At 39.0% G+C, this 27,642-nt stretch overlaps 3 protein-coding genes across 3 annotated transcripts; all 3 read left to right on the top strand.

Moving 5' to 3' along the window:
* The first annotated feature begins 1,522 nt into the window (after positions 1–1,522).
* LOC120551893 (glycine--tRNA ligase) lies at positions 1,523–8,657 on the top strand. The gene is made up of 17 exons (XM_039789465.1): positions 1,523–1,845; positions 2,219–2,320; positions 2,442–2,544; positions 2,676–2,817; positions 2,909–2,997; positions 4,143–4,219; positions 4,389–4,534; positions 4,625–4,774; positions 4,853–5,015; positions 5,543–5,707; positions 5,792–5,899; positions 6,158–6,303; positions 6,470–6,555; positions 6,648–6,757; positions 6,841–6,934; positions 7,791–7,981; positions 8,086–8,657. Exons 1-17 carry the CDS (start codon positions 1,801–1,803, stop codon positions 8,197–8,199), a joined length of 2,031 nt encoding a protein of 676 aa, XP_039645399.1. The 5' UTR covers positions 1,523–1,800; the 3' UTR covers positions 8,200–8,657.
* A 613-nt stretch (positions 8,658–9,270) lies between these two features.
* On the top strand, positions 9,271–17,279 carry hhatlb (hedgehog acyltransferase like, b). The gene is made up of 12 exons (XM_039789532.1): positions 9,271–9,454; positions 11,380–11,517; positions 12,982–13,049; positions 13,143–13,256; positions 14,111–14,305; positions 14,386–14,595; positions 15,006–15,177; positions 15,892–16,036; positions 16,121–16,156; positions 16,235–16,436; positions 16,522–16,663; positions 16,746–17,279. Exons 2-12 carry the CDS (start codon positions 11,412–11,414, stop codon positions 16,946–16,948), a joined length of 1,593 nt encoding a protein of 530 aa, XP_039645466.1. The 5' UTR covers positions 9,271–9,454; positions 11,380–11,411; the 3' UTR covers positions 16,949–17,279.
* A 1,103-nt stretch (positions 17,280–18,382) lies between these two features.
* On the top strand, positions 18,383–22,129 carry klhl40b (kelch-like family member 40b). The gene is made up of 6 exons (XM_039790160.1): positions 18,383–19,754; positions 20,319–20,479; positions 20,564–20,671; positions 20,841–21,026; positions 21,245–21,394; positions 21,713–22,129. The coding sequence occupies exons 1-6, from the start codon at positions 18,609–18,611 to the stop codon at positions 21,822–21,824; spliced, it is 1,863 nt and encodes a 620-aa protein (XP_039646094.1). The 5' UTR covers positions 18,383–18,608; the 3' UTR covers positions 21,825–22,129.
* The last annotated feature ends 5,513 nt before the right edge of the window (positions 22,130–27,642 follow it).

The following is a 27,642-nucleotide window of genomic DNA, read 5'->3' as shown; positions in this document are numbered from 1 at the left end:
GATTCATTGTCACCAGTTAGCGTGGAGCATGAACCAATTAGACGACATGATCTATGGATGTAATATTTCATCATCATTCTTTACTGTAATGTACTACTATTTACTGTATCAGACAATGTTTCTATGGTCCCATGTAGGCTATCACTTTTTCAGACTATTTACAGTATTGACAGTACTGCACTGTATGCATGCAGGCCCTTGGAACTTGTTACTGATGATTGAGATATATACTTTATATATACTGTAAAGTGCTGTGTCTATATATATATATATATATATATATATATATATATATATATATATATATATATATATATATATACACATACACATACACTTGTACCACATTGTTTAGGTTTTTTCCAAGATGTTTGGCTAATAAAAACATCCATTGTGATGTAGATGATAACCTGCGGCCATATATAGAAAGCCATATTTCTTATAGAAAACTTTGAAAACATGACACATTTAACACGAAGACAACACAAGTGTTAGATGCCTTTTTACTGGCTGGTGTAAGATTAGAGTAACTAGTCAATAACTGCCACACATAGGCTAATAATAGATGAATGTAGATTTCATGTGATTTTAAAATTATTATTAAATAATTAAATACTTTATATAACCCTAAATAGCTAACTTTAGCCTAATCTGACAAGCTACAGGCAAACAATGTATTCATAAAGTGCCTCGTTCTTCTGGCAGTTATTACAGCTCTCATGCTTTTATTTTGACACGTTAATGTTACTTCCTGTCCAGAGCGCATGGGTTTTAGTCAACTTTTGACTTAACACGTAAGACCAAAATAACATTATAAACAAGACCTGTGTTCCATCAGATTTTCAATGATTATGCACATTATAAAAATGAGCCCATATTCTCGATCTTGGGTTAAAACGGAAAAATGAATAACAAAAAAACAACAGTTGAAAAACGAGCAGTTTTCCAGTTAATTTTTAATTTGTATGGACATTGGAAAAACGAGAAAACGGAGCTCATAATTTTGTTTTTCCATTTTTGGTTTGAAACCAAAAACGAAACATCAACCCGTTTTTTTGTTTTTTCGTTTTTGGTTTAAAACGAAAAAACGGATTATACTTTAGTACCCTGACCAGATTGGTCATCATTACTGGGAAGCCCGACAAGAAGCCCTTGGCACTTGAACAAGACGCTATGCAGCAGGATAGCCCACTGACAAAAAGTAGAAATTCTGACGTATGCCAAGACTGGGCGGACAATAGGCAAAGTGGGCAACTGGCTCAGGGCCGCAAGGGCAAATGTGCAAGTTTGTCTAGGTATATCAGGCGTATTTATATATTTTTGGGGCATTTTAAACCAAAATGATTTTATTTATTAAATAACCAAATTAATGGGTATCTATGCATAATATAACTTTGACATAATGTAGTATGTTGTGTGCACAAGTAGTGGGAGGAACCAGGGTGTAAAAAGGGTCCCAGCAACTGATCTGTGCTCTGGGACCACCCATTGGGTTAATTCGGCCATGCCGGATGCATGTAATAGCCTGTTAATACAGGCGCACTCTGCATTGAACGGATGGATAGATGGTATTTGCTTACTTTAGTCTATATGGCAGAATATACATTTTTGTCTGAGCTTCCTGGATGATGAAACAGAAAGCCCTTGTTTCAGACGACACAATTCACCACTCAGACTGTAGAGAAACATGCGCCTCCCCTTGTTCCCTGAAGGGAGCCTGAAGAGAAAAGTGAAAACAGTCCAGAGCCAGAGCGGATCCCCAGCTGGCTGCAGGAGGAGAGCTTTAATATACGTGTCAACATGGAAGAAGTACTGGCGCCTTTAAGGGAGGCTGTGAGGGAACAGGTGAGATATTCTGTCTGCTCACACACCTGCAAAAACACAAAGAAGACATTACGTAGTTACTAGCATGCATTTTTTTTTCACGCCTCATGGCTTGAAAACTAAAGTGAAACTTAAAATAGCTGGATACTGCCTCGAGCAGGTAGGCCTATTTTTTTTATAACAGATGTATAATCGATTACAAATATATTTTAATAAACAAGCAGAAACTACAAGTGTCTATAATGGCAATTCTTTCTTTTTTATATGAAGGTCATGTATGAATGAAAGATTAGTTTTTTATTACAGAAAGGACAAATGCAAATATGAAACAGTTACAATGTAAATGTTTTTCTCTGAAGTTTTGTGTGATAAAAGATATGCTTTTTTTCTGCAGGGTGACTTGGTGCATCAGTTGAAGGAAAAGGGCGCCACCGAGCAGGAGCTGAGCAGAGCTGTTGCAGAGCTGAAAGCCCGGAAGAAGATTCTTGAAGCAAAGGTCAGATCTTTTCCTGACACACTTTGGTTCCAAAAATTTGTGTTATAGATTATTTACTTTGCATGTGAATCTGGTATTTAAAAATAATAAAAAATCTTATTATTTAAACCCTCACTTCCAGGAGCTAGCTTTGCAGCCCAAAGATGACACGGTGGACAGAGTGAAGATGGAGGATACCTTAAAGAGGAGATTCTTCTACGATCAGGCTTTTGCCATATATGGAGGTAAAATAAAAAGAGAAAATAAAACCACTCAGCAGCATTTGAAGGGAGAGTTGAAAACAAACAAAGCATGCATCGTTCCAGGAACATATTACCCAAAATATGAAATCACTGATACCGTGTTTGTTTCTCAGGTGTGAGCGGCCTGTATGATTTCGGCCCTGTGGGCTGTGCCCTGAAGAACAACATCCTGCAGGTGTGGAGGCAGCACTTCATCCAGGAGGACCAGATCCTGGAGATCGACTGCACCATGCTGACCCCTGAGCCTGTCCTCAAGTATGTGCCAACAAACTCCAAAAACATTGTCAAACAGAATGATGTCGTCTTGTCGTGAAAGTACGATGTTGCGTCTGTGTACTCTTCTCAGGACGTCTGGGCATGTGGATAAATTCGCTGACTACATGGTGAAAGATGCCAAGACTGGAGAGTGCCACCGTGCAGATCACCTCCTCAAAGGTGACTTTGTCCGACCACCATTACATCATTCAGAGGATTCAAATGAGCCCCACCTAGTCCAGTCCTCCCCTAAGCTCTCTATTATTTCCTTGCATTGCTAACAAGGTGTTAGATTTAATCCCTAAAGAGAAGGGTGACCTTTAGGTCAGACTCTTTCTCTAAGCAGATCATTACTAGCTGAGCTGTGAATGTGAAAATCATATTTATCTGAAACTTGCATGTCATAAATTAAAATTTCAGATGGTCAACATATATCATCAATCTGCCACTAGATTTTGGTAATATTTTCCATCTTTTTGAATTCTCTGCAGAGCAGGTTTTAAACAGAATGTTTAAGATCATCTGGGTTGTATATCCTCAGGGCAGTTGTAGGTAGAGAGAAGCCAGACATTGTGTAGTAGAGGCAAGCTGAAAACAATATTTGAAAGTGTTGATCTGGGTCTTTCACACAATATCTCATTCATGTCTGTGCCATAAAGACATTTTAAAAACTCAAATTATAATAAATATTCTGAGTGACTTATACTTACAATGAAAAAGGCACAAAAACAAGTTGGGATGAAATCACTTTTCAAGGAAGCTGTATTATAGTTTTATTTCTTAAATTTTTTTTACAACCTTTAACTTTTCTATAGTAATATATTGAGTGATCATCAGTCATTTTTTGTTAAAGGTGCCTGCATTGTTTTGTCACATTTTGGGTTTCTGGTAGCTTTATACCTTTACAAAATGATCAGTCAGACTTATAGCTGAGTAGCTAATCACAGTTTGAAAGGTGATAAACAAAGTCAAACATAAATGCAAAGAAAATAACCAACACTAACCTGGACCCCAGGAGGTCACCATTAAGCAATAGGAAGCTTGTTGCCTGCAAAAAAATTAAAATATTCATTAAAGATTCCATGGCCTCTAATGCCAAAATCTTGGTAAATATTTGTAGTACTTTCCACTTACTTAATACTTCCCTTTGTCTATCTGGACCTGCAAAAATAAAAATAAATAAAACAAGCTGCTGCACAGTAACCTAATATAATTAAAGATTGAGTACTTAAAAATGTGTATTAACTTGGGACCCATTTCTTTCGAGGCCAACATTTGTTTGAACTCCAAACAGCTGCTAAATGAAGCGTTTTGTTTCCTCACAGGTCACTTGAAAAAAATGTTGTCTGACGAGAAATGCTCTGCAGAGAAGGTGACCGAGATGGAGGACGTAATCACTCAGGTGGGTGTATGACAAACACATCTTCAACACACACACACACACACACACACACACACACACACACACACACACACACACACACACACACACACACACACACACACACACACACACACTGGCATCTGCTGTTTGGGAAAATACCCCTCTAATGGTTTGCTCTCTGTTGCAGATGGACAACTACACCCAGCAAGAGCTGACCGATCTCTTTGTGAAGTACAACGTCAAGTCACCCTCCACAGGAAATGACCTCACACCTCCCATCTCATTCAACCTGATGTTCCAGACGTCCATTGGTCCAGGGGGGAACATGCCGGGGTACCGATCAGTGAAACACATCATCTGTCTCAAGAAAAACTGTTGTTTGCTGTATTAAAATTGTGTGAAATAATTGTGTAACTTTTGCAGCTATCTGAGGCCTGAAACAGCCCAGGGAATGTTCCTCAACTTCAAACGCTTACTGGAGTTTAACCAGGGAAAACTTCCCTTTGGTGCCGCTCAGATCGGAAACTCCTTCAGGAACGAGATCTCTCCTCGCTCTGGACTCATTCGCGTCAGGTAGTCAGAAGCTTCTTAATTACTCACCTGCAAATTATAATGACAATACAGTGAGATGTTATCTTCTCCGTCTTGCAGGGAGTTCACCATGGCTGAGATCGAGCACTTTGTGGATCCAAATGAGAAGGTCCACCCTAAATTCTCCAGCGTGGCCGACCTGGACATCACATTATACTCCTCCAAAGCTCAGACCAGCGGCCAGTCTGCACATATCATGAGGCTGGGGGACGCTGTGGAACAGGTGGGAATCCTTTCATCGACTTATTATATACTGTGTGTTTATTCATAGTGCTGAAACCATTGCAGGACTTAAGTGGACGTTGTTACTGATGGTCCCTGACAAACATTTAAATAACCCTCATTTAACATTATCAACCATTAAATACAAGATCAAATAGCAAGATATCGAGGACGTTAAAACTTAAAAAAATGTTAAAACTGCCATATATTCAGTATTGTTCCAGTATGTGCCATAAAAAATGTCTTTCTTCTGCAAAATTGTGATTTTATAATAGACTATATCATTTACTGTTACAGGCTGGACAGGGAAACTGTGATTGCATGTCTTTTTTTCTAATAAGCTATCTGTCAGTCAGCTTTTAATAGCTTAATTAAAAAAAATCACCCAATATTGTGATAATAATAGGCATAAAAATAATGTGTTATTTGTCAACTAACCTTTATTAATAGATTAACAGGATTGTTTTTTTGCAATCACATCGTATTTGATGGACTATCATCATTAACTCTTCTTTGTGTCTGCTGCAGGGAGTGATCAACAATTCAGTGTTGGGCTACTTCATTGGAAGAATCTACCTTTATCTTATTAAAGTGGGGCTGTCCAAAGATAAAGTGCGCTTCCGTCAGCACATGGAGAACGAGATGGCTCACTATGCGTGCGACTGCTGGGACGCAGAGTCCAAGACCTCCTATGTAAATCTTTTCTCATTTATTCGCACGAATAGACTGAGAAGTTTGTGCATGTCAGTCAAGACACATTTTTTTTCTCTCTCTCAGGGCTGGATTGAGATAGTGGGATGTGCTGACCGCTCCTGCTATGATCTCTCGTGTCACTCCAGAGCCACCAAGGTCCCTCTAGTGGCTGAAAAGCCACTGAAAGAACCCATATCCTTCTATTCTCCCAGTCCAACAACATTACAGCCATACTAAAATCTAATTATAACCATATGTACTATGCTTTAACATGTATATTTTAGCTTGTAGATTGCATGCTAATCACTCAATTTATTTCATATTTGAAACTCACGGTTCACTTACACTTCCTTTTCTTTTTCTATCTTCCTTATAAAGCTCATTGACCTTGATTTGTTAATTTTTCTTGCAAGCTCGATTCCTCTGTTTTACTCCTTAACTTCTTCACACAAAGTAGTTAATGTTGTCCAGTTTGAGCCCAATAAGGGAGCCATAGGAACAGCCTACAAGAAAGATGCCAAGTTGGTTCTGGAGTACCTAGCTGCATGTGACGACTGCTACATCAATGATCAGGAGAAGCTTCTCAATGAAAATGGGTAATTTGTGCTTGCATAAAGAAAGATATATATATATATATATATATGTAACCTGCACTACATATATATATATATATATATATATATATATATATATATATATATATATATATATATATATATATATATATATTTCAAGTTAATCTGGTGATGTTTATGTCTGTAGGGAGTTCAGCATCGAGACGAACGGCAGGACATTTAAACTGGCCAAAGACATGGTCAGTGTGAAGAGGTTCCAGAAAACTCTGCATGGTAAGAGGCGACACTAAACCTGCCTTCAGAGCTGTAGAGCAGAACAGTGAGTTTGTTCATGTGGGAAAACAGCCGTCTCTCTTTTCCCACAGTGGAGGAGATTGTTCCCAATGTAATTGAGCCATCCTTTGGCATCGGCAGAATCATGTACTCCATCTTCGAGCACTCGTTCCGAATCCGGCAGGGGGATGAACAGAGGACGGTAAAAATGCTTCAAAACAAGGAATGAGATCTGAGTGAGAATCGCATGCTTTTTTTAAATTTAAATAACTTTTTTCCCCCCAGTATTTTAGCTTTCCTGCCACTGTAGCTCCATACAAATGTTCCATCCTTCCTTTGAGCCAAAACCAGGAGTTTATGCCATTTGTCCACCAGTTATGTGAGTGTGACACTAACTTTCAGATTTCAATTCAGCATTATGAAGTTTAAAGAAATAGTTCAACATTTTGGAAAATACTCTCATAAAAAAACTTTCATATCAGGAGTTAGATGAGAACACTGACACCACTCTCATGTTTGTCTGTTAAATATGAAGCTGGAGCCAGGGGATGGTTAGCTTAGCTTAGCATAAAGCCTAGAAACTGGGGAAAAGAGCTAGCCGGGTAGCCTGGTTGACACCAGACCCTTCTCAGTTGTAACTGAGAGTGGGTCTGGGCAAGGTTCATTCGCAGATCATTTCCAAAGGGGCGTCACCAACGGACGCTGCTCAAATGCCTCGCTGCGCTATTGTCATCGTGTAAAGCCCGCCTCAACGGTTGTGATTGGTGTAAAGCCTGCCTCAACGGTTGTGATTGGTGCCTCGATTTGGAAAAATTGGAAATGGGCTTGAATGGCTTGCAGAGCAAATCTCAAATTTGCCGGAAGTTTGTCAGAGTTTTTCCAGGCTGCTAGCCGGGCTCTGTCTGTAACAAAATCTGCCTACCAGCACCTCATCCTTTCAAGCTCACTAATTAACATGTTGTTTATGGGAAGGGTTATTTTCTGGACTATTTCTTGGCTGGGGGCAGTAACTTCTGAGAATCCAGTTTTTTATGCTAAACTAAGCTAACTGGCTGCAGGCTGTATCTTCATATTTAACGAATATTTAATGAGAGTGGTGTCGATCTTCTTCTCTCACTCTAATAAATGTATTTCCTAAAATGTCAAACTATTTCTTTAAGCGTTTCTAAATCTATTTCTGATGCTTATCTATTCAAACTGATGACAAATTTTTGTCTTCTTCTTTCTTCTTTAAGCTGAGGCAATGACTAAAAACGTTGTGTCCCACAAAGTGGACGACTCTTCAGGATCCATCGGGAGGCGTTATGCCCGGTCTGATGAGATCGGGGTGGCGTTTGGCATCACCGTCGACTTCGACACGGTGAACAAGACGCCTCACACAGCCACGCTGAGGGACCGTGACTCAATGAGGCAGATCAGGGCCGAGGTAGAACAATCCAACAACCGCAGCTTTAATTAATAAAATATAGGGTGTGTACAGTATCATACTTGCAGTTTTCCTTTGTTCTAATATACAAAATGATATTGCAGGTCACTAGGTTGCCGGGGATGGTTCGAGATCTGGCTAACGGCACCTTGGCGTGGGCTGAGGTGGAGACAAAGTACCCCATCTTTGAAGGACAAGAGACCAGCAAGAAGGAGTAGCCAAACTGGGACTCCTCTGTACACATAGGAATCACATTGTCAATGAAGATTTTACATTTTACCAAAGTCATTTTTGAAACTGAAAGCTTAGTAGCCTTTATACTGTATTTCTACAGGAAAAAATATTTTCTCTCTTTGGGAGTTGTAGTTATGTGTAGGTCTGGTCACATAATGTAGATATGAAATATACATTAGTATCTGCAGATTCAAACATGTCACATAGACTGGAGGAAAGCTCAACCAGTCACAAACATGCTGGAGGGCTAAGAGTCCTCTGTGGCCTCCTTCCTCCAGCAGTAGCCTATATCACTGTCGCCTGCAACTGTCTAAACTGATACTGATCTAACTGATACTGAAAGCAGAAAACAGAGATATAGCCAGGACTTTTAATTAAAAAAAATGTAATACTGCATGCCTTGGTTAAACTTTGATAATAAACCATATACTGCATAGCTCTTTTTTTTGGGTTGATTTGTGTTTCCAGCTGTAGTGACACCACTGCATTGTATTTTGTGTTGCTGTCACTAGACGGCACTGTGTGTTGTTTCACAGTCTATTGTAGAATGTGGGAGGCATGGACGTTGCAAGTTGGGATGTTTGGCTACAGCTCAAAATTGCAACATGCTTAGACCCTCCCAAAACAGATCTGGAACTGGCAACCAGGAATATGGAAAATAGCAGCAAGAGAAAAGAGACAGGAGGGCTCTTAATTTGAAAATGGAAATAAAGAAAACATTTCTTACAGACCAAATGCACACATATGCTAATGTACCAATTACATATTCATGGTTATTCATGCTCTTTCTCATATGATAGTCTGATGATAAATGTGATATGTCATAATAAAAAATGAAACACTATTCCGCACACAATAGAGCTGCAGTAAGTGGGTTTAGGTGGTTTAACCTCTGCTGCATCATTTAGAGAAATACCAGGTGGTAAATGAAGTTAAAATATTCCATGAAAATCTCCTAATGTGTGGGTTGCAGTGTTAGCAGTCCTCATGTTTCTCCCCCTCTGACAGTGGTCAAAGTATAAATACATCATGTCACCTTTAACCGATGGCAACTCCCTCCCAGGGAGTCAGAGGGACCCGCAGCCCACTCTGAGCAGATGTAAAGGTTTACATTTTCTTACATGCTTTGTTTTGTAATATGACATTTTAATCTGCATTTTCCCCCCTTTCGAACACATCGAGAGAGAAAAAAGTGTGTTTTTATAGCAACTCCTTCTGGCTGCAACTGCTGCGTTCAAGGTCAGTATCACAACAGGTGCTGTGGAGGACGATGTGAAGTGCGTGACCGTGTGGCATTTTTAACAGCAGGCATTGTGAAGAGAAAACAGGCAGAGATTTTAATAGAGTTATGTGTAGACCTGAAAGATAATTTTGAGCATGTTTTTCGCATTACATAGCAATGCAGCATTGTTTTGATGCAACTAATGGATAACTTAATTGGGGAGAAGTTGTTTGGTTAAAAATAGCATGCAGCTGTTCTTTGTTGATGTAGCCTATCTGAGTTCTAATAAGTGGGAACTCGCCCTCCACGGTGCTTTTTACCTGATAATCACACACAAGTTAAAAAAATGTTAGGATATAAAACAATAATTTCAACCGTGAGAGACATGTGGACCACATGATAATGCATTATTCTACAAGTCTCTGACAACCCTGGAATGTAAAAGAAAAGAAAATAGGCTTCTTATATTGCAGAAGAGACATCCAAATTATGCATGCAGCTGTATTGTAAAGGCTAATATTGACAAAAGCCTAATATTTCTATTTGGCATGTACTGTATATATGAAGAAGTAGCAGAAGTGTACAAATCCTTTACTCAAGTGTAGTACCCTACTGTGCTTAAGTACAATTTTGGTGAACTTTACGTCACCTTTTCCATTTTATGCTACTCTGACTACTTTTACTTCTGATACTTTACTGTTAAATACATTTGTATCATTTTGAATGCAGGCCTTTTACTTGTAAGAGTATTTTTATATTAAGGTATGGCTACTTTTATTTAAGTTAAATATATCAGTTTCTTCCACCACTGAAAGCAATGCCCAAATCTGAAAATACATTTAGTAAAACAAAGCTATAAAAATGGTTCTCTCAACAGTGTCAAATTATGAATGTGTTGTATAATAACATTGTACAGTAGATGATCCAGGTCCAGTACAAGGCAGGCTACCTTGAAAGTACATTTACTCAAGTGCTGTACTGTACAAGTACAATTCAGAGGTACATGTTCTTTACTTGAGTACTTAAATTCTACTTTATACTTCAAGTTCACTACATTTCACAATAAAAATATTATATATTTCACTCCTACATTTCTTTCACAGCTATAGTTTTACATATTTTACATACAAAATATCAATGATCAGTTTATAAAATGTGAACCATTGTAACTACCCAACCATATAGCATTACTTTGACCAACTATAACATTAAAGTACCGCTTACATGCTAAAGGATCAATAAAATGATCCAATAATGTAATAATATATTACTGAGAGGGGCCATTCTGTGTAATGAGTTCTTTTACTTTTGATTCTTTGTTGCTATAATGTTTGCACTTTTTCTTAAAAGTAGTACAAAAGTTTTACATTGTGGTATTGCTACTTATACTTAAAATAATCCAAATCATTCTCCCACCACTGGTACAAAGCCTAATTGCAGTAGGTGCAAAACTACCTACTGTAGTAAAGTACAGATGCTAAATCTCCCTCTGACGTATCATCGTGGACTAAAAGTATAAAGTGTCAGAGAAAGAAAATGCCTACAGTATGATAGCACAGGAAGTAAATTACTTTAACTTTCTACTACTTTCTAATAATACTAAGTCAGGGCAAGTACAGTACTTCACACACGTGACAATGACCTAAATCAAGAATGATTGAGAAGCTGAGAAGTCTATTTTTAGTTACAGTTGGAATAGATGTCTCTCATACAAACATTGAAGTGCCATTGTTGCACTTTCCTTTTTAGCTTTAACCTCACAGCTCTAAAGTGTCCTCCTGCCTGTTGTAGCCTACAGAAGTGAGTATGATGAGGGCAAAGAGGTGATGATGTGAACCATTAAGTTTCTTATTTGTAGGCGAAATAAGCCAGCCAAGATGTGCCGTGATGCCATGCAACACAATGTTGTTTTCCAAGTAAAACTTGGTGTTTGTGTGTTCAGGAGCCTCCAGAGTTCTTCCTGTCTGTGTCACCATGGGAATCAAAGCTGCACTTCCCAAATATGAGATCTATTTTTACAACACGGTGCTTTGTCTGGCCATGTTCTGGGCTGCTGGCTGGATCTTTGACGTGTCCAGTTGTGAGTAAAAGCACACCCACAAACAGCCAAACACAAAGTGGAAAGAGTACTGGAATGTCATGCTTGTCAAATACAGTTAATACTCTGCTAATAAATATGACTCTAACAACGTTCAACAAGCACACAAACAATCATTCGTCAAACTATACTCACAATTAATTCAACTACAAATACGTCTGTAAATACTCACTCAGTACCCAACTGTTCTAGGAAATGACTGGGCCTCTTCTTCAATAGGAGCCACTGAACAGGCTGCAGAGCCCTTCCCACTCACACAGGTGTTCTCAAGGATTCTGGCTGATCAGAACTCTGCACAAGTTAAAGTTGGGCAGATCTAAATATGTACCAAAAATAATGGACATGGAGTTTATGTACTAATGAAGATGATAGATCTGTAAATTGTTCCTCTCTCCCTGTTCCTCCCAGGTGCAACAAAACCATAGTGGGAAGGAGATAGCATGCTTAATTAATTAGTTTATCAAAAAGAAAATTAATCTGCAACTTTGATACATTGTTACTGAAACTTTTTATGTGTTAAATGTTGAAGTTTATGCTCTATATAGTGTCCTCAAAAATGCACACAATAGGCCTTTTTTTCACAGCAGACATTTTGAATCGTTATAGTAGGAAAATTACAGTTGTTAGCAATAACATCAATGATGGCACATAAGTCTCCCAGTGAGGCATTCACAATAAGCAGGACCCTGAAACAGAGCAGCCAAATGGAATTTAGCCATAATTAATGTTGTTATTCACACCTGTGCTTTTCTTAACACTAACAAATGTCTTATGTATGAAAGGCCTACTGTATGGAACAAAAATGTGTATTACAATGCAATGTGTCACATTTGTGTAATTTGTTGTGTAATTATGTAACGGAAAAATAAAATTCAGAGCAAACTCTGAAATAAGTGCTACAGAAGTCAAATCCAATGATATACAAGTACATAAAAGGCTGCACAAATACGATAACTTTTAATTTGTTTCCACATTTACACACATACTCTCATGCAGATGTGCAAACACAACCATGTATGAACTTCTCATCTCAATCTTATGTTTTTTTAGGGAAATCAGTGCATTTCTTTTCTTTCTTTAAAATGGCTTTAGCCGTGTGTAGTGTAGTCACTTACAGGCAACACAATGTGCAGTGTACATACAGTACAGGGGCAAAGTCACTGTGTGAGGGTGAAGAGTTGGAGCTATGCAGACCATGCAGAGGATATCAGGTGTCAGTATTAATACCACAGAGCACAAGGAGAAAATAGGTCCTGTGTTGGCTCTGCAATTATTTAGAGTTTCACTGTCACTTGTAACAAAAGTTTAACATCTGCATTCAAGGATAAGGACATTTTAAATAAAATAAAATATAAAGTGAGAGAAAATGTTTTTTTTTGTGTGTGTTGATGTTCAGATGTACTGACTTTTTTGCATTTTTTCTTATCTTTTTTTTTCTATTTTCAGCAAGTGCAAACAGAAAGACGTTTAAAACCAGCGTGAAGCCAGGATGGTACTACTTTGGGAGGAAAATGGTGAGAGAACCTGATATATTCATGATATATCAACACATTTGTCATGATGTAAAAAAAATTCAGATTTTACTTTTTCTGCTCATTTATCTATAGGATACGGCTGATTTGGAGTGGATGATGTGGTTTTCCACCTTCAGAGCGCACATCCTGTTTGCTCTTTCTGGTCATGTGCTGTTCGCTAAGATCTGCTCCATGTTGGCTCCACAGGTGCTTCTACTGATGGACTGATTGAGTATCTGATTGATCTGCAGCAGGAAGAAGACTTTAGTAAAGGATGTTAAGGACTCAGGTTTAAGGATCCGAGCAAAACATTGAGCCACTGTGAAATGAGGTAGAAGAAACACTGAGATGTATCTCTCACTGTGTTGTGTTATTATGAATACTTGGTGACATTTGAAATCCTCTTTGTCACAATTTTTTTTTTTTACAACATTGCACAGTCGCTTTTAATATTTATTTATATTAGCTGAAAAGCAGATAATGAATGGAACCAGGTGGAAAGAAAATTACTGTTGATGAAGAATGAAGGAGACAACAAATAGAAATGTAGCTCTATATATAGCATGTTCACTTATGCCATTTTGGTTTAGTGTAGATTTTATAATATTTGTTGCTTTGCGTAAACCTTTTCACTAATTCACCCTTCATGTGGTCAAAATCAATATGGCAGAATAAAAAAGTGACTGTAAAGATATGTTATCTGCAGCTTTGTGGAGCAATTTATATATACAATTTAAAGACACCAGCTGCATCATTAGATTTATTTTTTGGTATTTGTTTAGTTTTAGAAGTAGGAGAATTTTCTCAACCCATATTAACCATTCAGTTTATAAAAAAAAAAAGCATATTCTAAATCACCAAATGTAGAGATATACTACATGGTTTTCACTGGATGGAAAGGGTGAGGAAAATTGTAACCTGAAAAGTAACTACAGCTGTAGGACAAATGTAGTGAAGTAAAAAGTACAATATTTGCCTGTGATATGCAGTGGAGTTGACTACAATAGAAATACAAGTACCTCGAATTTGTACATAAGTGACACTACATTTCTCTCCCACAGTACAGGTCCCTGGTGTACATGGTGTATGGGCTGCTGGCCGTGTGGACCAGTATGGGCTGGACCTACGTCACCCTCATCCTGTCCCACTGTATCCTGCTCTACAGCATCTCCTTAGTGAAAATCCGCTGGCTTTGCTTCGTCGCTGGCCTTTGTACACTCGCTACATTCAAGTGTGAACCCTTCGTGTCCTGGCAGGTAAACTGCGGCCACTTAACAGAAGTTATATTATAAAAGTTACGAATCTTAACGGTTTAGCCTGTTTCTCCTCAATATAGGCCGGCTTTGTGGAGGGTGACTTTGAGCTGCGTCATGTTCTCTTCTATGGAGGTTGTGGGTTTACCATTATGCGCTGTATGAGCTTTGCTCTGGAGAACTGTGAGAGGAAAGATGGAAACTACAACATCCTGGAGCTGCTAAAGTACAACTTCTACCTCCCCTTCTTCTATTTCGGACCCATCATGACCTTTGACAAGTTTTATGTTCAAGTAAGTTAAATGTATTATTATTCCCAGTCATCCAGCAGCTCGGACATTGTTCGACCTTGTTCATTTAGTGCCCTAGATGGTATTGTATTCATAGAGACTTTTTGGATTGTTGTTGTTTAAACGAAGCAATATCTGTTTGCTATCTGTTTGTCTATGGGTTATGACAAGGCCAACCAAAGAGTAGCGCTTTACCCCGTTTTATTTAAATATTTTTTATAGGCTTGAAGGGTTCAAATCATCCAATAATAAAAGAAGAAATACATGTTACAGGATCATCTGAAAACATCAATATCATTTTGTGAGGGGGGGGGGGCACTGGGAACCACTGTCACAAAAGAGGCCTTTTTGAGCTGTAGCATAGCAACGTGGAGGCCTCTGGCTTTGTGACATGTGTCTGCTGCCCCCTGCAGGCTAACAAGTCAGACCTGACCAGGAAAGAGTGGGAGATGTGGAACATCAGTCTGCAGGGCCTGATTCACCTGGGAGTCGTCATTGTCGTGGACGTCCTCTTCCATTTCATGTACATCCTCACCATCCCCACCGACCTGAAGCTGCTGAAGCATGCCTCTGACTGGGCTCTAGGTCTGTGCCACCTCCCCCAAATACTAATGTGTTGACTCAATGCTGCGGCATGTTAAAGGAAAACGCCGACTTATTGGGACTTTAGCTTATTCACCGTACCCAACGCGATAGCTAAAAATACTCTTATACTGCCATCTGGTCTAACGTTAGCATGCTAAGAACATGCAAAAATCCTACTGCTCATAATTGTGACAAAGTGACAAAATAACACTATTTACATGTTGTAATTTGTGATGAGTCACAGCAAAAAAAATGAGAAAATCACTCTAACCGTGAACAAACCAGGAACTATATTCTCAGACAGGCTTGCTGCAAAGCAAATCACTGCCCAAGTACTATATTCTTCGCCGCCTGAGAATATACTTCCCGGTTTGTTTAGAGTTAGAAGATGGCTGTGTCTCATGTTACGTAGTTAGGCCACTTTTCGACTCTACAAATCACAAACTGAAAATAGGAACATGCGGGCATTATTTTGTCACTTATTCGGAGCAGTAGGATTACTGGAACCATTCACCTGCATTTTCTGTGCTGGCCTGATGCCGCTGGAGCCGTCAGACAGCCTTACAGCATGCACGGCGATGAGAAGGGTATGTATCGACTTGTCTAACTCTGGGGGTTACGGTGAATAAGCTAAATTCCCAATAAGTCGGTGTGTTCCTTTAAGCAGAGCAGACTTCTTTGACTGCATTGCTAATGCAACTGCATTGTTTCCAGTGGGCCTAGCTTACTTCAACCTGGTGTATGACTGGGTAAAAGCAGCTGTCATGTTTGGAGTCATCAACACAGTGTCCAGACTGGATCATCTGGACCCTCCTAAGCCACCAAAATGCATCACTATGCTCTACGTGTTTGCTGAAACGTGCGTACACAGCTTGATCACATTTGGCCTATTAAACCATAGAAATCTGTGAAAGTAAACCTTTTTTTTTTTCTCCTTTCATAGCCATTTTGACAGAGGGATCAACGAGTGGCTGTGCAAGTGAGATCAATGAATTCAATTAAAGTGTTATTCATTTTGACAAATAAAGAGGTTCTGATGCTGTCTCATTTTCCGCAGGTATGTGTACAATTACCTGGGTGGAAACCATGAGAATGTGGTGGAGGAGCTGGTGGCTACACTGTGCACCTTTGGCATCACCATCCTCTGGTTGGGACCCTGCGAGGTGGTGCTGATCTGGGCTTTCCTTAACTGTTTTGGCCTCAACTTTGAGTTGTGGACTGCCAAGTTCTTCTCCATGGAGCCTTTTGCTTCTTTTGAGGTTTGTTAGCCAAGGTGGCCTTTCACATTTCAGTTAGGATGCTGACACAAAATGCTTTTTGTAGATATTAATGTTTTATTAACAGATGGCGATGTCAGAAGCAATGTCCCGTCGGATCAGAGCCATCTTCAATACTTTGAACTTCTGGACCATTGTGTTGTACAACATCCTGGCCTTGAACAGTTTGGACTTTGCCAAGTTGGTTGCCAAGCGGCTGCTTCTCAAAGGTGATTTCGTTTTGTTAATTTCAAAGACGTTTTTTTTTTTTTTTTATCAACTCCATTAATCAAGTTGTTTTTACTTCCTCAGGCTTCCCTATAACCACCATCATCGTCATGTTTGTGACCTACTGCCTGATTCAAGTGATTAAGGAGAGAGAGAGGGGACAGGCCCTTATCGATGATCCAGATCCTCTTCCTCCTGCTCCCCCTACCAACGCCGCCAGCCCAACCGCAGCTTCACCCACTGCTGCTCAACCAGTCGCAGATCCGAGCAAGGAAAAGGCAGAGTAGATATTTTCACTAATAGCAAAGGATGTTTACAGCCATGAGTGTTATCGCCAGTCCAGATTTTGAACCATGAATTGTGAATGGATGCTCGGTTTCTGCTGATGTAGAAAAAAAGCATTAACTGTAAATAAGTTTACCATCATGTGTTTATACCTAAAAGGGAATGAAATAGAACCGAATGAAAGACATTTACTCAAACATGATGTAATATATAGTATAATGTCCAGTAGCCACTGAAAATAAATAACAATAAGTGTAACAACACTGTAGAGATGTTAAACGTACTGAAAACTTTGTCATTAATTAAAATAAACTGCAAAGATTTGTTCAAATGTTTTGTGTCTATATGGAGAGTGTCCTTTCTGATGGAGCTGTGTGACTATGACTGAGAGAAAGGGGCTTATTACAGTACATGAGTCAGTGTTGAGTCTTAGGGTTGTGAGGTATTTGTGTAGCGTTACCTCAGCTTTATTCCTAATGCCTCCACACTGGAAATGTTTTGAACTCTGGTCACACCTGTGGTGAATCGCCTGGATGTGATAAAAGACATTTACTGATAGGGGCTAATTTCCTATTTTTTGTAATAAAATTGACTATTGTATGTCTCAAACGTCTTGTATTGTAAAAACATATCTACAAAACATTGTAATGAATATATATTGTCATTTTTTTTTATAAAGAAGGCTTAATTCCCTACAACAGCATGGCTCTGTAGTTTTTTAGCAAACATTCCTGAAACAGAATTAAACTAGGTCTTTGGGGGCACTATTTTAAGCCGTGGTTTAAAACACAATTGGTGTACGGGTGAGTATTTCACGGCTGCAGAACAGTATATGTGGAATTTCCAACATAGACAAAATAAACTACAGTGACCTAGCCTAGAAATCTAGACGCACCCTAGCAACAGCAAATTTAGGTCTGGCTTGTCAGGTTAACAGTGACCATGTTCATGGTAAACAAGAAACATGTCACCCAGTGCACAACATTGAGGTCTATGGCACAAAGGAATAATTTGTAGCAAGCTTTGGCAACACAGAACACAAAAATAATTGTTAGTAGTAACAATTCTTTGTTGATTTTGATCTTTTAATGGGATTTGTTGTCAATAAGATAAATAAACAATTTCACCGGGACAACAAAGTTACAATAGTTTGTTCTGAGGTTACGTGAGTTCCATAACGCAACATGAATATCATGTAAATGTAGTAATATAAGAAATTAACAGAGTGACACTGTTGCTATAATGACTAACCCATCCACTCCAGATGCACCTGTGACTCAGGATGGACATATTTCCCATGAAGCAATGTGTCAGCTGTCCGAGAGTGGGTGGATGTTCCTGGGGAGTGGGTAGGGTTGAGGTTGGAGGTGGAGAAGGGGATTGAAGCGTGGATACTGCATCTCATGTTCCAGAATGAAGCCCATAGCTCCACACCGAGCACCCGGACTATAAATAACCTACCAGTTGGAGCTCAGTTGAAGGGTCAGGACAGCTGAGGGAGAGGGCCGTCCCGGGGTTCAGCTGGTGTGGGCTAATAGCAGACGGACTGTGCCTCTGAATCCTCTTTCCAGGCTAGAAACTAAAACTCTGCTATAAAGAAGATCCCCTTTTGTTTGATTTGAAGCCCCTGAAAGGCTCTTTAAATTTGCCCTGCCAGGAACAATGGCTCTGCCGATAAACCCCATGGACGAACCCAGGCTGTACCAGCAGACGTTGCTCCAGGACGGCCTGTTCGACATGCTGGAGAACGAGAAGCTGGTTGACTGCGTGCTGAAGATCAAAGACAAGGAGTTCCCCTGCCACCGCCTGGTCCTGTGCGCCTGCAGCTCGTACTTCCGCTCCATCTTTCTGTCTGACCTGGAGGAGAGCAAAAAGAAAGAGATCATCTTGGAGGATGTGGAGCCGGGTGTCATGGGGCTGGTCCTCAAGTACCTATACACCTCCAAAATCAATGTGACAGAGCAGAACGTCCAGGACATCTTCGCAGTGGCTAATGTGTACCAGATCCCTTCAATTTTCACTGTTTGTGTGTCTTTCCTACAAAAGCGCCTGAGCCTCAGCAACTGTCTGGCTATCTTCAGGCTCGGCCTGATGCTGGACTGTCCCAGGTTGGCCGTCTCTGCCAGAAACTATGCCTGCGAGCGTTTCCAGCTCATCTCCAGAGATGAGGAGTTCCTCCAGCTGCTCCCCAGCGAGCTGGCAGCCATTTTAGCGAACGACAATCTGAACGTAGAGAAAGAGGAGGCGGTGTTTGAGGCTTTGATGAACTGGATGTCCCGGGACACTGAGAGCAGAGAGAAAGATCTGCCAGGTTTGCTGGATTGTGTTCGTTTGCGTCTGGTCGACGAGGATTATCTGAAGGAAAAAGTGGAGAAACACAAACTGATCTCCTGTAATCCTGAGCTGCAGCAGAAACTCCAGCTGGTTCGGGATGCTCTTGCTGGGAAAATGCCGGAGGTTAAAAAAAGCAAAAGCAAGAAGGAGAATGGTGGAGCAGAGAAAGATGGAAAGAATGAGGATACAGCAGAAGACGAAGAAGAAGAAGAAGAAGAAAATCTTCTCCCAGGCATCCTGAATGACACCCTGCGATTTGGCATGTTTGTCAGGAACTTGATACTAATGGTGAATGAGGCAGGCGCTGTGGCCTACGACCCGACAGGGAACGAGTGCTTTGTTGCATCACTTTCCACACAGGTCCCCAAGAACCACATAAGCCTGGTCACCAAGGAGAACCAGATCTTTGTGGCAGGAGGATTATTTTTTGATGAACAGAACAAAGAAGATCCACTGTGTTCTTATTTCCTACAGGTAGGCAAATAAAGATTTGAAAGAGGAGAAAGTAGTATTTCAAATACGTAACATTTATATTTTTACTCCATTGCTAAAGATTTTAATGTGATGCAACACATAATAGGCCCCCTTACTGCTGAATGATGCTCAACATTTGTATTAAACCTTTTAAAAGCCACTGTGTCCTGGTGGTTGTGTTTTAAAATTTTATTTTACGTTCTAATGGTGATCTCAAAGTTTCCAAAGATACCAAATATGTCAGGAGGAATTCTGGGAAAACGTGGATAAAATGAGGCCATCTAGAATATATCTGTTTTGATGAAATAGTGCAGCCAAACAAATCATGGTGTGTTGTGTTTAGATATCTCACTCAATGTATATTTCATTTAGCTTCAATGAAGGTGGAACAATAATGGTTTGACAGCTTTAAACATTTAGCTACATACAGGGAAATTAAAAGTGGAACATTGGATGTTAGGGGTTTTAACTTGAGTGCATCTACCTACCTATTACAGCATGTATACTTAACATATATACTAGACGTAACCCCATTCACAAATGTTTGACCTCCTGTGACCACAGTATGACCCGGTCAGTGCTGATTGGCTGGGGATGCCTCCCCTCCCGTCTCCCCGCTTCCTGTTTGGGCTGGCCGAGGCTGAGAACTTCATCTTTGTTTTGGGAGGGAGGGAACTGAAGGAGCAGGAGCATACACTGGACTCAGTTTTGGTCTATGACCGACAGTGAGTTCAAGTCAAGGTTAATGTAAACCATTTAATGGACTGCTGTTCTCAGCACTGAATCCTAATTAATTTACACCTTTACAGATCTTTTAAATGGGGTGAATCAGAGTCACTTCCTTACCCGGTCTATGGACATGCAACTGTAACCCACAATGATGTTGTTTATGTGATCGGAGGAAAGGGAGACACCAAGTGAGTATTAAGTGGAATCAAAGCATTAATATCCATCTTTGGCAAGTGTGAAGGCTATATTCTTTAATCTAGCAACACATGGAACAGGAATATTTTTCTTAATAAAAGTCATATAAAGAGACCACTAAGACCTCAGATACACTATGTTCTTTGTCTCTGTTGTGAAAAGGAGCTGTTTAAAGAAGATGTGTGCATATGACGCCAGGAGATTTGAATGGAAGGAGCTCGCACCCATGAAGGTTGCACGTTCTTTATTCGGAGCCATCGTTCATAAGGACAAAATATATGTGGCGGCAGGAGTCACCGACACTGGGCTGACAGACACTGTGGAGGTGTACGACATCGCTACCAACAAGTGAGTTCCTGTGATTTAGTGTGCTGTTCTGAATATGAACTTTGCAGAAAGGAAAAATCACACTGAAGACATGGTACTGCTGTTTACCGGTTCTTTGCCACATTTTCACATAACTACCTTCATTTTAAAGCATTTTTTTCTGTGAGGAAAAAACACTTAAAAGGTTAAATTTAGCTTACGTGTGTGTGTGTGTGTGTGTGTGTTTTTACATTTTTCAGGTGGTCAGACTTCGTAGCATTTCCCCAGGAGCGTAGCTCTCTGAACCTGGTGTCTGTGGCTGGCTTGCTGTACGCTGTAGGAGGTTTTGCCATGATGCCTTTGGAGGACAGCGACGAGATCGTTCCCAAAGAGATGAACGACATCTGGAGGTGGGTCATAACAGACACGTTCATTCATTCATCCATAGTGCTCCTGGTACTTTAGATAATGATAAAGACTTGAACAAAGTCGCCCTTTGTCACGTTGGACTACATGTTAACAGAAAGTAAAACAGGTAGTCTTATTTTTAGCTTCAGAAATAATTAATTATGTTAAGCATTTGTTCTGTAATGTTAATTTAGCCAAAAATGGTATATTGTTATTTATGATATGTACAAACAATCCCAGAGTATGCACTGTTGATTGCTAGTTTTTCAGTGTGTGTCCAAGTTTTACCTTTCATGAACAGAGTCTGATAACCTCCTCAGGTTTGATGAGACAGAGAGGAAGTGGAATGGGATACTCAAAGAAATCCAGTATGCTTCAGGGGCCACTATTCTGGGGGTCCGCCTCAACACCCTGCGTCTCACCAAGATGTAAACCCCCTTCCAGTCCCTGCTTGTTAACAAAAATGTGTGCACAGTGACATCTAACATTAGTAGCGTTGTTAATTATCAGCTTACTGTGGTGTTCAGTTTGTTTTATTTTACACTATGATAGCAGCTCTAACTATGTAGCTATACTTTTGGCTTAATATCATACACAATTCTCCTTTTTGATTGAAGACATTTTTATATACGTGCATTTCAGTGATTTAAATCTGATTGAGATTGTAAAACTGTAAACAATCTGTAGCCTGTTGACATTTTTTGCACTGTAATGGAATAAAATGCAAATATTTAGCACTTTCAGCAGTCATGGAAATGTGTTGGAAAGAAGCTGTGCATTTCTCAACAGATGGCAGCAAAGTCATAATGTAGGTGCTGTCAGAGAGCATGGCTGGAAAATGATACAGTTAAGAAACAAAAAAACAGCACACATCTCCATTTGCAATAATATATCTATACTGTTTAATATTGAAATGATTTAATTACGCTCTGCTGTGTTACAGACAGCAAACACTAGTCAATAATACAATAAAAGACAGAAAATACAGTCTAATGGTATTAGCACCTCTAGACACTATCGGCCTTGTACGGTTTTTAGTATTTTAATATAGCTTAACTTGACAACTACTGCCTACACATGGTCTTTGTACACCAGTCACTGTACACTAAGACATAGTGTTTACATTATAAAGTAGAGAATCAGCAAATAACAGTACACATTATGATTTAACACAGCGGCAGTAAGAGTAAGTATGGGAAATGTAGAGGGTATGTAGACAACACATATTTGAATCGACTATGGCATTGGTGCCTATGGTTATTATCACATTTATCTTTGCCCAAAAAGGGGGAAAGTCACCATCGAACAAACTTATTAGAACAGCCAACCAAACTTTCACATGCAAAGTAACAATCTGTATTCCAATTGTTCTAGTTTATATGGAGCCCAGAAACTGACAAAATGTAGTATTATCAGATGAGTCAAAAATACAACTGAACACAAAATACTGTCCGTTAAAAAAAAATTGTGTAAAAAGGAACTTTATCAAATCAGTAAAAAAAATAAATAAAAAAATGCAAATCTCTAATATGTGTGTAGGTCTATGTGTACAATTCATGGAGAAATTTAGAGGACTGCGTGGCTAGCTAGCTAGCTTAACTAAAAACCCTGGTGGCTAAACACACTGTGCACCAGCCTTGTCAATTCAGTTGCAAACTTTATTATTCAGTGTTATCCTTTACATTTTGTAAACGAGTGAGTCATTTAAAGCAATACTAGAGAACTTTTCCCGCTTCGGTCCCCCTACAGGTTGGAAGCGGTATTTTCCATTACATTACATTGTCCAGTTCATTCGAACTACAGACCTGCTACCCGATCTGGCAAACTTGCATAATGTATTGTAATGGACAATTCCGCTTCAAACCTGTAGGGGGACCAAAGCGGGAAAAGTTTTCTAGTGTTGCTTTAATGGCCCTTTTTAAACAAACTAAGCTAAAATACAAAAAAGTAGCTTTCTGCTTTTTAAACAGATTGGCGGTCAAAGGAAAAGGAATAACACATTTATTACTTTTTAACGAGGGCTACAACGAATGATTATGTCCCAACCTACAGTCAAAAACTCAAAGATATTCAGTTTACTATCATAGCAGAATAAGGAAAATAGAAAATATTCACATTTGAGAAGCTGGATCCAGAGAATTTTGGCATTCTTTATTTAAAAAATGACTCAAAATGATTAATCGACTTAAACTTTAACTATCGAAGCAGTTGTTTAATAATTTCTATCACTCAATTTTAATAATTTTGCGAACAATTTATGTGTTCTATTTTATTTATATTAACACATCATTTATAGTTTTGACTCGTGCGGTTACCTTTTGTCAGTTTTGGGGCTCCATAAATTTGTACCCAAAATATGAGTAAAAAAACTGCTCCATTCTTAACAAAAGAGCTTTCTTTACACATTTCTTTAAATTCTTACATACACACAATGCTTCATCTCCATTAGAGCCATGAAACTAGTAACTGCTACTAAAATAAAATATTTCCCAAAACATTTCTTGAAGCTAAAGGCCACTAAATACACACTTCGGCACTAGCAGCTACCCAAAACCCCCCAAACTAAAAGTCCAAGCGAAACCCAACTTGGAAATCCCATAAGCACTCTGTTTTAAACCAACTGCCATCATCAAAGCTTCATTATTTGACAAACATTTCCCTTGGGTAAAATGCAGAATGCACAGTCACTAGGATGCCTATGCACCCAGCTAATCACTGACAAGCCCTTATTTAAGGACACGGGCAGGCCGACCTTTGCTTCATCTAACACAAGCCTTTGGCTGCTAGCCTTAGTAAAGTAAATTTGGCTAATTAAAAGACATAAAGCCTACTTGCCTAGAATATAGGACTCCTATAAAGACTGTGCAAAATGTCCCTTCTCGGTTTCTATAATCTCTGCTCTACTGCCATTTAACTTTTAAACAAGACAAATTTACATTTTAAAAGATTGTTATATACTTTGTTTAGGATTTGAGAGATGTCAGGGCTTATAAATGTCTGTCTTTGATACATTTTCAATGTCTAATACATTTGAATGCACAGTTTGATTAAGTGTTGCTTTGATGATGTCTCAGACAGGTTTTGTCTTATTTGCAGCTGGATTTAAGGAAGATTTGTTCACTAAATAATCCAAGACACAAATTCTGCTTTATAGGGTAGATTTAGACTTTCGTGCTTCCTCCGGACGCCGTCCATGAGCTATATATTTAGCATAGTTTGAAAAGTGGGGCAAAACAAATAATTTGGGGCTTTTAATTGGACATATTTGACCTTTAAAAACAAAATCAGATCATGTGCTCACTGTCATTCACCTCTAAAATGATAAATATGAGTCAGTTTGATTGATAATAACAGCAATTGATTAACACACTGGTTTGGAAGCCTGTAACTGAAGTGCATTCTAGTGTAATATTTAAAACTGTTACCAAGCAGTTACAGTAGGACTTATTTTTTGCAGGGTCTGAACAAACAGTTTTGACGTCCCTTTGGTCCAAATAAAATAATAACACCTGCACATTTCTGGCAGAGACTGCATTTTTGCAATTTCCTATAATTGTATGCCATGGAAATATATAAAAAAAAACAACAACACACAAGCAGATTTCGATTCATATAACTGTTTCTATATCAGCCTTCAAACCATACTAGCTAAACCGGAGTATAAAGTGCTCACAATAATTGATATATTTCTCATTACTCAATTTGGCAACTGACAACTTCCTCTACATTTTCTCATGAAATATAACAGTCACGGGTTTAAGTCCCTTCAATAGGAGCAAACTGCTAAGAGCTAAAACTAATTTCTCTTAATTATGGTAGTGATCAGAGAACAAGCCAATCAGAAACAGCCATAGCTGTACTGTCTGCCCCCTCAGGGAGGAGTCATAAATACTTGTTAAAGAGCGGCACAGTGTCAAACAGGCAGACTGAAACAGAAAAACCAGGAAAGGTGCCGGGTGACACATAAATGACTCCACAAGCCACTTCTGCAACTTCCTAATAACAAACTCTGATCCAAATTTGAAATAACACAAAGAAATTGACCGTAATGTATAGATTTCGTTAATCATTTATGAGCATTAATATCCACATAGTACATTTAAACGTAAAATGTATGCCTTTGGCCAGCTGTGTGGAAATCCTTTTTTCAGTACACATCTCCGCTATCTATTGTTCACCTTGTATCTGCAGTATCCCCGTTATGGGATAGTGTGGCAAGCAAATTCAAAGTGCATTAATCAGTAGTATTAACTACTATCCCTCCTTGTTTTCCATCAGCTATTATCATCATCCATAACACAAAAACATTCAAATCCCTCCGAGTATAAGGCGAATACACAAACTATAACCACAGTATCTCAGTATCGTCTCTTGGGCTAGTGCTTCTCAAAACAGTGAAGTGGGAAAATACTTGGTAAGTACATTTTTAGCCTCTTCTTATGATCCCAAAGTACTATGAGCTTCTGCAGTGATAACTAGAGACACACTATGAATGATAATGTACTCTTAAGGGAGGCCTTTCTCTTTCTTTAGTGTAGCTAACAGAGTGCAGTTTACTAAGATACCACAAGAGAGCAACAGTCTCTATGTTTATGTGACATTGCCTTTAGTCCTCTCTCGGTCAACATTTAGAAGCCCCATTTACCAATGACTAGATCAATCCTTAGATGGTTATAACATGTTGGCAGTTACCTCATCAAACTGCTCAAAAAGTGTAGCTCATTTCTGACCCTGGAGCTCTCTGTCCAGTAAGGCTAAATTGGATTTATCACAGCCAGAATATATTCAACAGCTCTAGACTTTTCATTTAAAGGGCAGTCTCAAACTGGACCCTGTACAAAAGCAGCAACTCAAAGTACAAAACACGTGTTATACACATGAAGAAACAAAAGGAAAAAGTACCATTTTCAAATAACATCTGTGGTGGCCCTAACCATTTAACCATGGCAGTTTAAGAAATACATGTAACTGGGGCGAACTAAAACATAACACTACACTAAGGTGCTTCAATTTGTCTTTTAAATAAAACAATGAACAGCTTATTAAATTTACAAAAGCTTATCCACAAATTCCAACTTTCTGTAGTACCAGCCAAGACACACGTGGGGGCACATTCAAATGACTCTCCAAATGTAAACATGAGGAATTAATCACAAGGAAGAAACACATCTTAACAATATTTACAGGTTAACGCTACACTACAAATAGGCTATGTATAGATAAAGTGAGCGGGAGTGCATCAATAGTGCACAGATACTCTTTTTGGGTAATTCATTGATTAGAATGTCAGATTTAAAAGAATATTTTGACATTTTTCAAGTTGCCTATGCTTGTTTGCTTACTTGCAGAGTTGAGAAGATACCATTCTCATATCTGTATGCTAAATATGAAGCTACAGCCAGCATAAACACTGGAAACAGGGGGATAGCTAGCCTTGCTCTGTCCAAAGTAAACAAAATCCACCTATCAGCACCTTTTAAGCTCACTAATTAACATGTTAATTCTTGTCTGTTTAAACTGTACGAAAAACAAAATGTAAAAAAACGACAAGTTGTGACTTCACCGGAAGCAGTATCTTCAAAAACAAAGTGTTTTAAAACCGTGTGAGCTGCAAATTGTCCTATTTCGGTATTTGTCCAGATAAAATGTGTTTAATGTGTTAATTATTGAACTTTAGGTGCTGGTAGGTGAATTCATTTTTTTCTTCAGACGGAGCCAAGCTAGCTGTTTCTTTCTCTTTCAGGTCTTTGTGCTTAGCTAAGCTAAGCAGTTGCTGGCTGTGGCTCCATATCTAATGTACAGACATGAGCGGTAACCATCTTCTCATCTAACTCTCGGCAAGAAAGCAAATAAGTGTATTTTTCCAAAATGGCAAGCCTTTAAGAGAAGATACTTTTTACTGACAAGGATTTGATTATTTTCTATTCTTTCAGTTCTACGCCAGTAGGTTAATGGCAAACAATTGTCAAAAGTGCACATAGAGCCACAAATGTTTGAGGGGTATTACATACTGCACGTCCCTCACTTCGATCAGCTTATACAGATCACTGTTATAAAATATTGACTAGTCTATAATAGTGATGTAATCGTAAGGAGCCCTTTTAGTGATGCACTTTGTTGTGCCAAAAGTACTCCCCGTCACTGCTCTTTAAGAGATTTAGGCATTGTAATATAATGTTTATCACTTCACAATATACATCATGGTGAAATGTGCACACTTAATGAGCTACGTACGCAGGTTTTTTGTGAA

This window comes from Perca fluviatilis, chromosome 22 (assembly GCF_010015445.1).
Source record: "Perca fluviatilis chromosome 22, GENO_Pfluv_1.0, whole genome shotgun sequence".
Classification (NCBI taxonomy): Eukaryota; Metazoa; Chordata; class Actinopteri; order Perciformes; family Percidae; genus Perca; species Perca fluviatilis.
This window is presented reverse-complemented; position numbering and strand designations above follow the sequence as displayed.

Bases quoted from the DNA above. Each gene is read 5' to 3' on its own strand.
- klhl40b (XM_039790160.1), top strand. From the start codon at position 18,609: ATGGCTCTGCCGATAAACCCCATGGACGAACCCAGGCTGTACCAGCAG. The intron at 20,480-20,563 runs GTGAGTTCAAGT...ACACCTTTACAG, and splicing joins GTTTTGGTCTATGACCGACA to ATCTTTTAAATGGGGTGAAT. The intron at 21,027-21,244 runs GTGAGTTCCTGT...TACATTTTTCAG, and splicing joins TACGACATCGCTACCAACAA to GTGGTCAGACTTCGTAGCAT.
- LOC120551893 (XM_039789465.1), top strand. From the start codon at position 1,801: ATGGAAGAAGTACTGGCGCCTTTAAGGGAGGCTGTGAGGGAACAG. The intron at 2,818-2,908 runs GTATGTGCCAAC...TACTCTTCTCAG, and splicing joins ACCCCTGAGCCTGTCCTCAA to GACGTCTGGGCATGTGGATA. The intron at 4,535-4,624 runs GTACCGATCAGT...TAACTTTTGCAG, and splicing joins CCAGGGGGGAACATGCCGGG to CTATCTGAGGCCTGAAACAG.
- hhatlb (XM_039789532.1), top strand. From the start codon at position 11,412: ATGGGAATCAAAGCTGCACTTCCCAAATATGAGATCTATTTTTACAAC. The intron at 16,037-16,120 runs GTGCGTACACAG...CTCCTTTCATAG, and splicing joins CTCTACGTGTTTGCTGAAAC to CCATTTTGACAGAGGGATCA. The intron at 16,437-16,521 runs GTTTGTTAGCCA...TTTTATTAACAG, and splicing joins AGCCTTTTGCTTCTTTTGAG to ATGGCGATGTCAGAAGCAAT.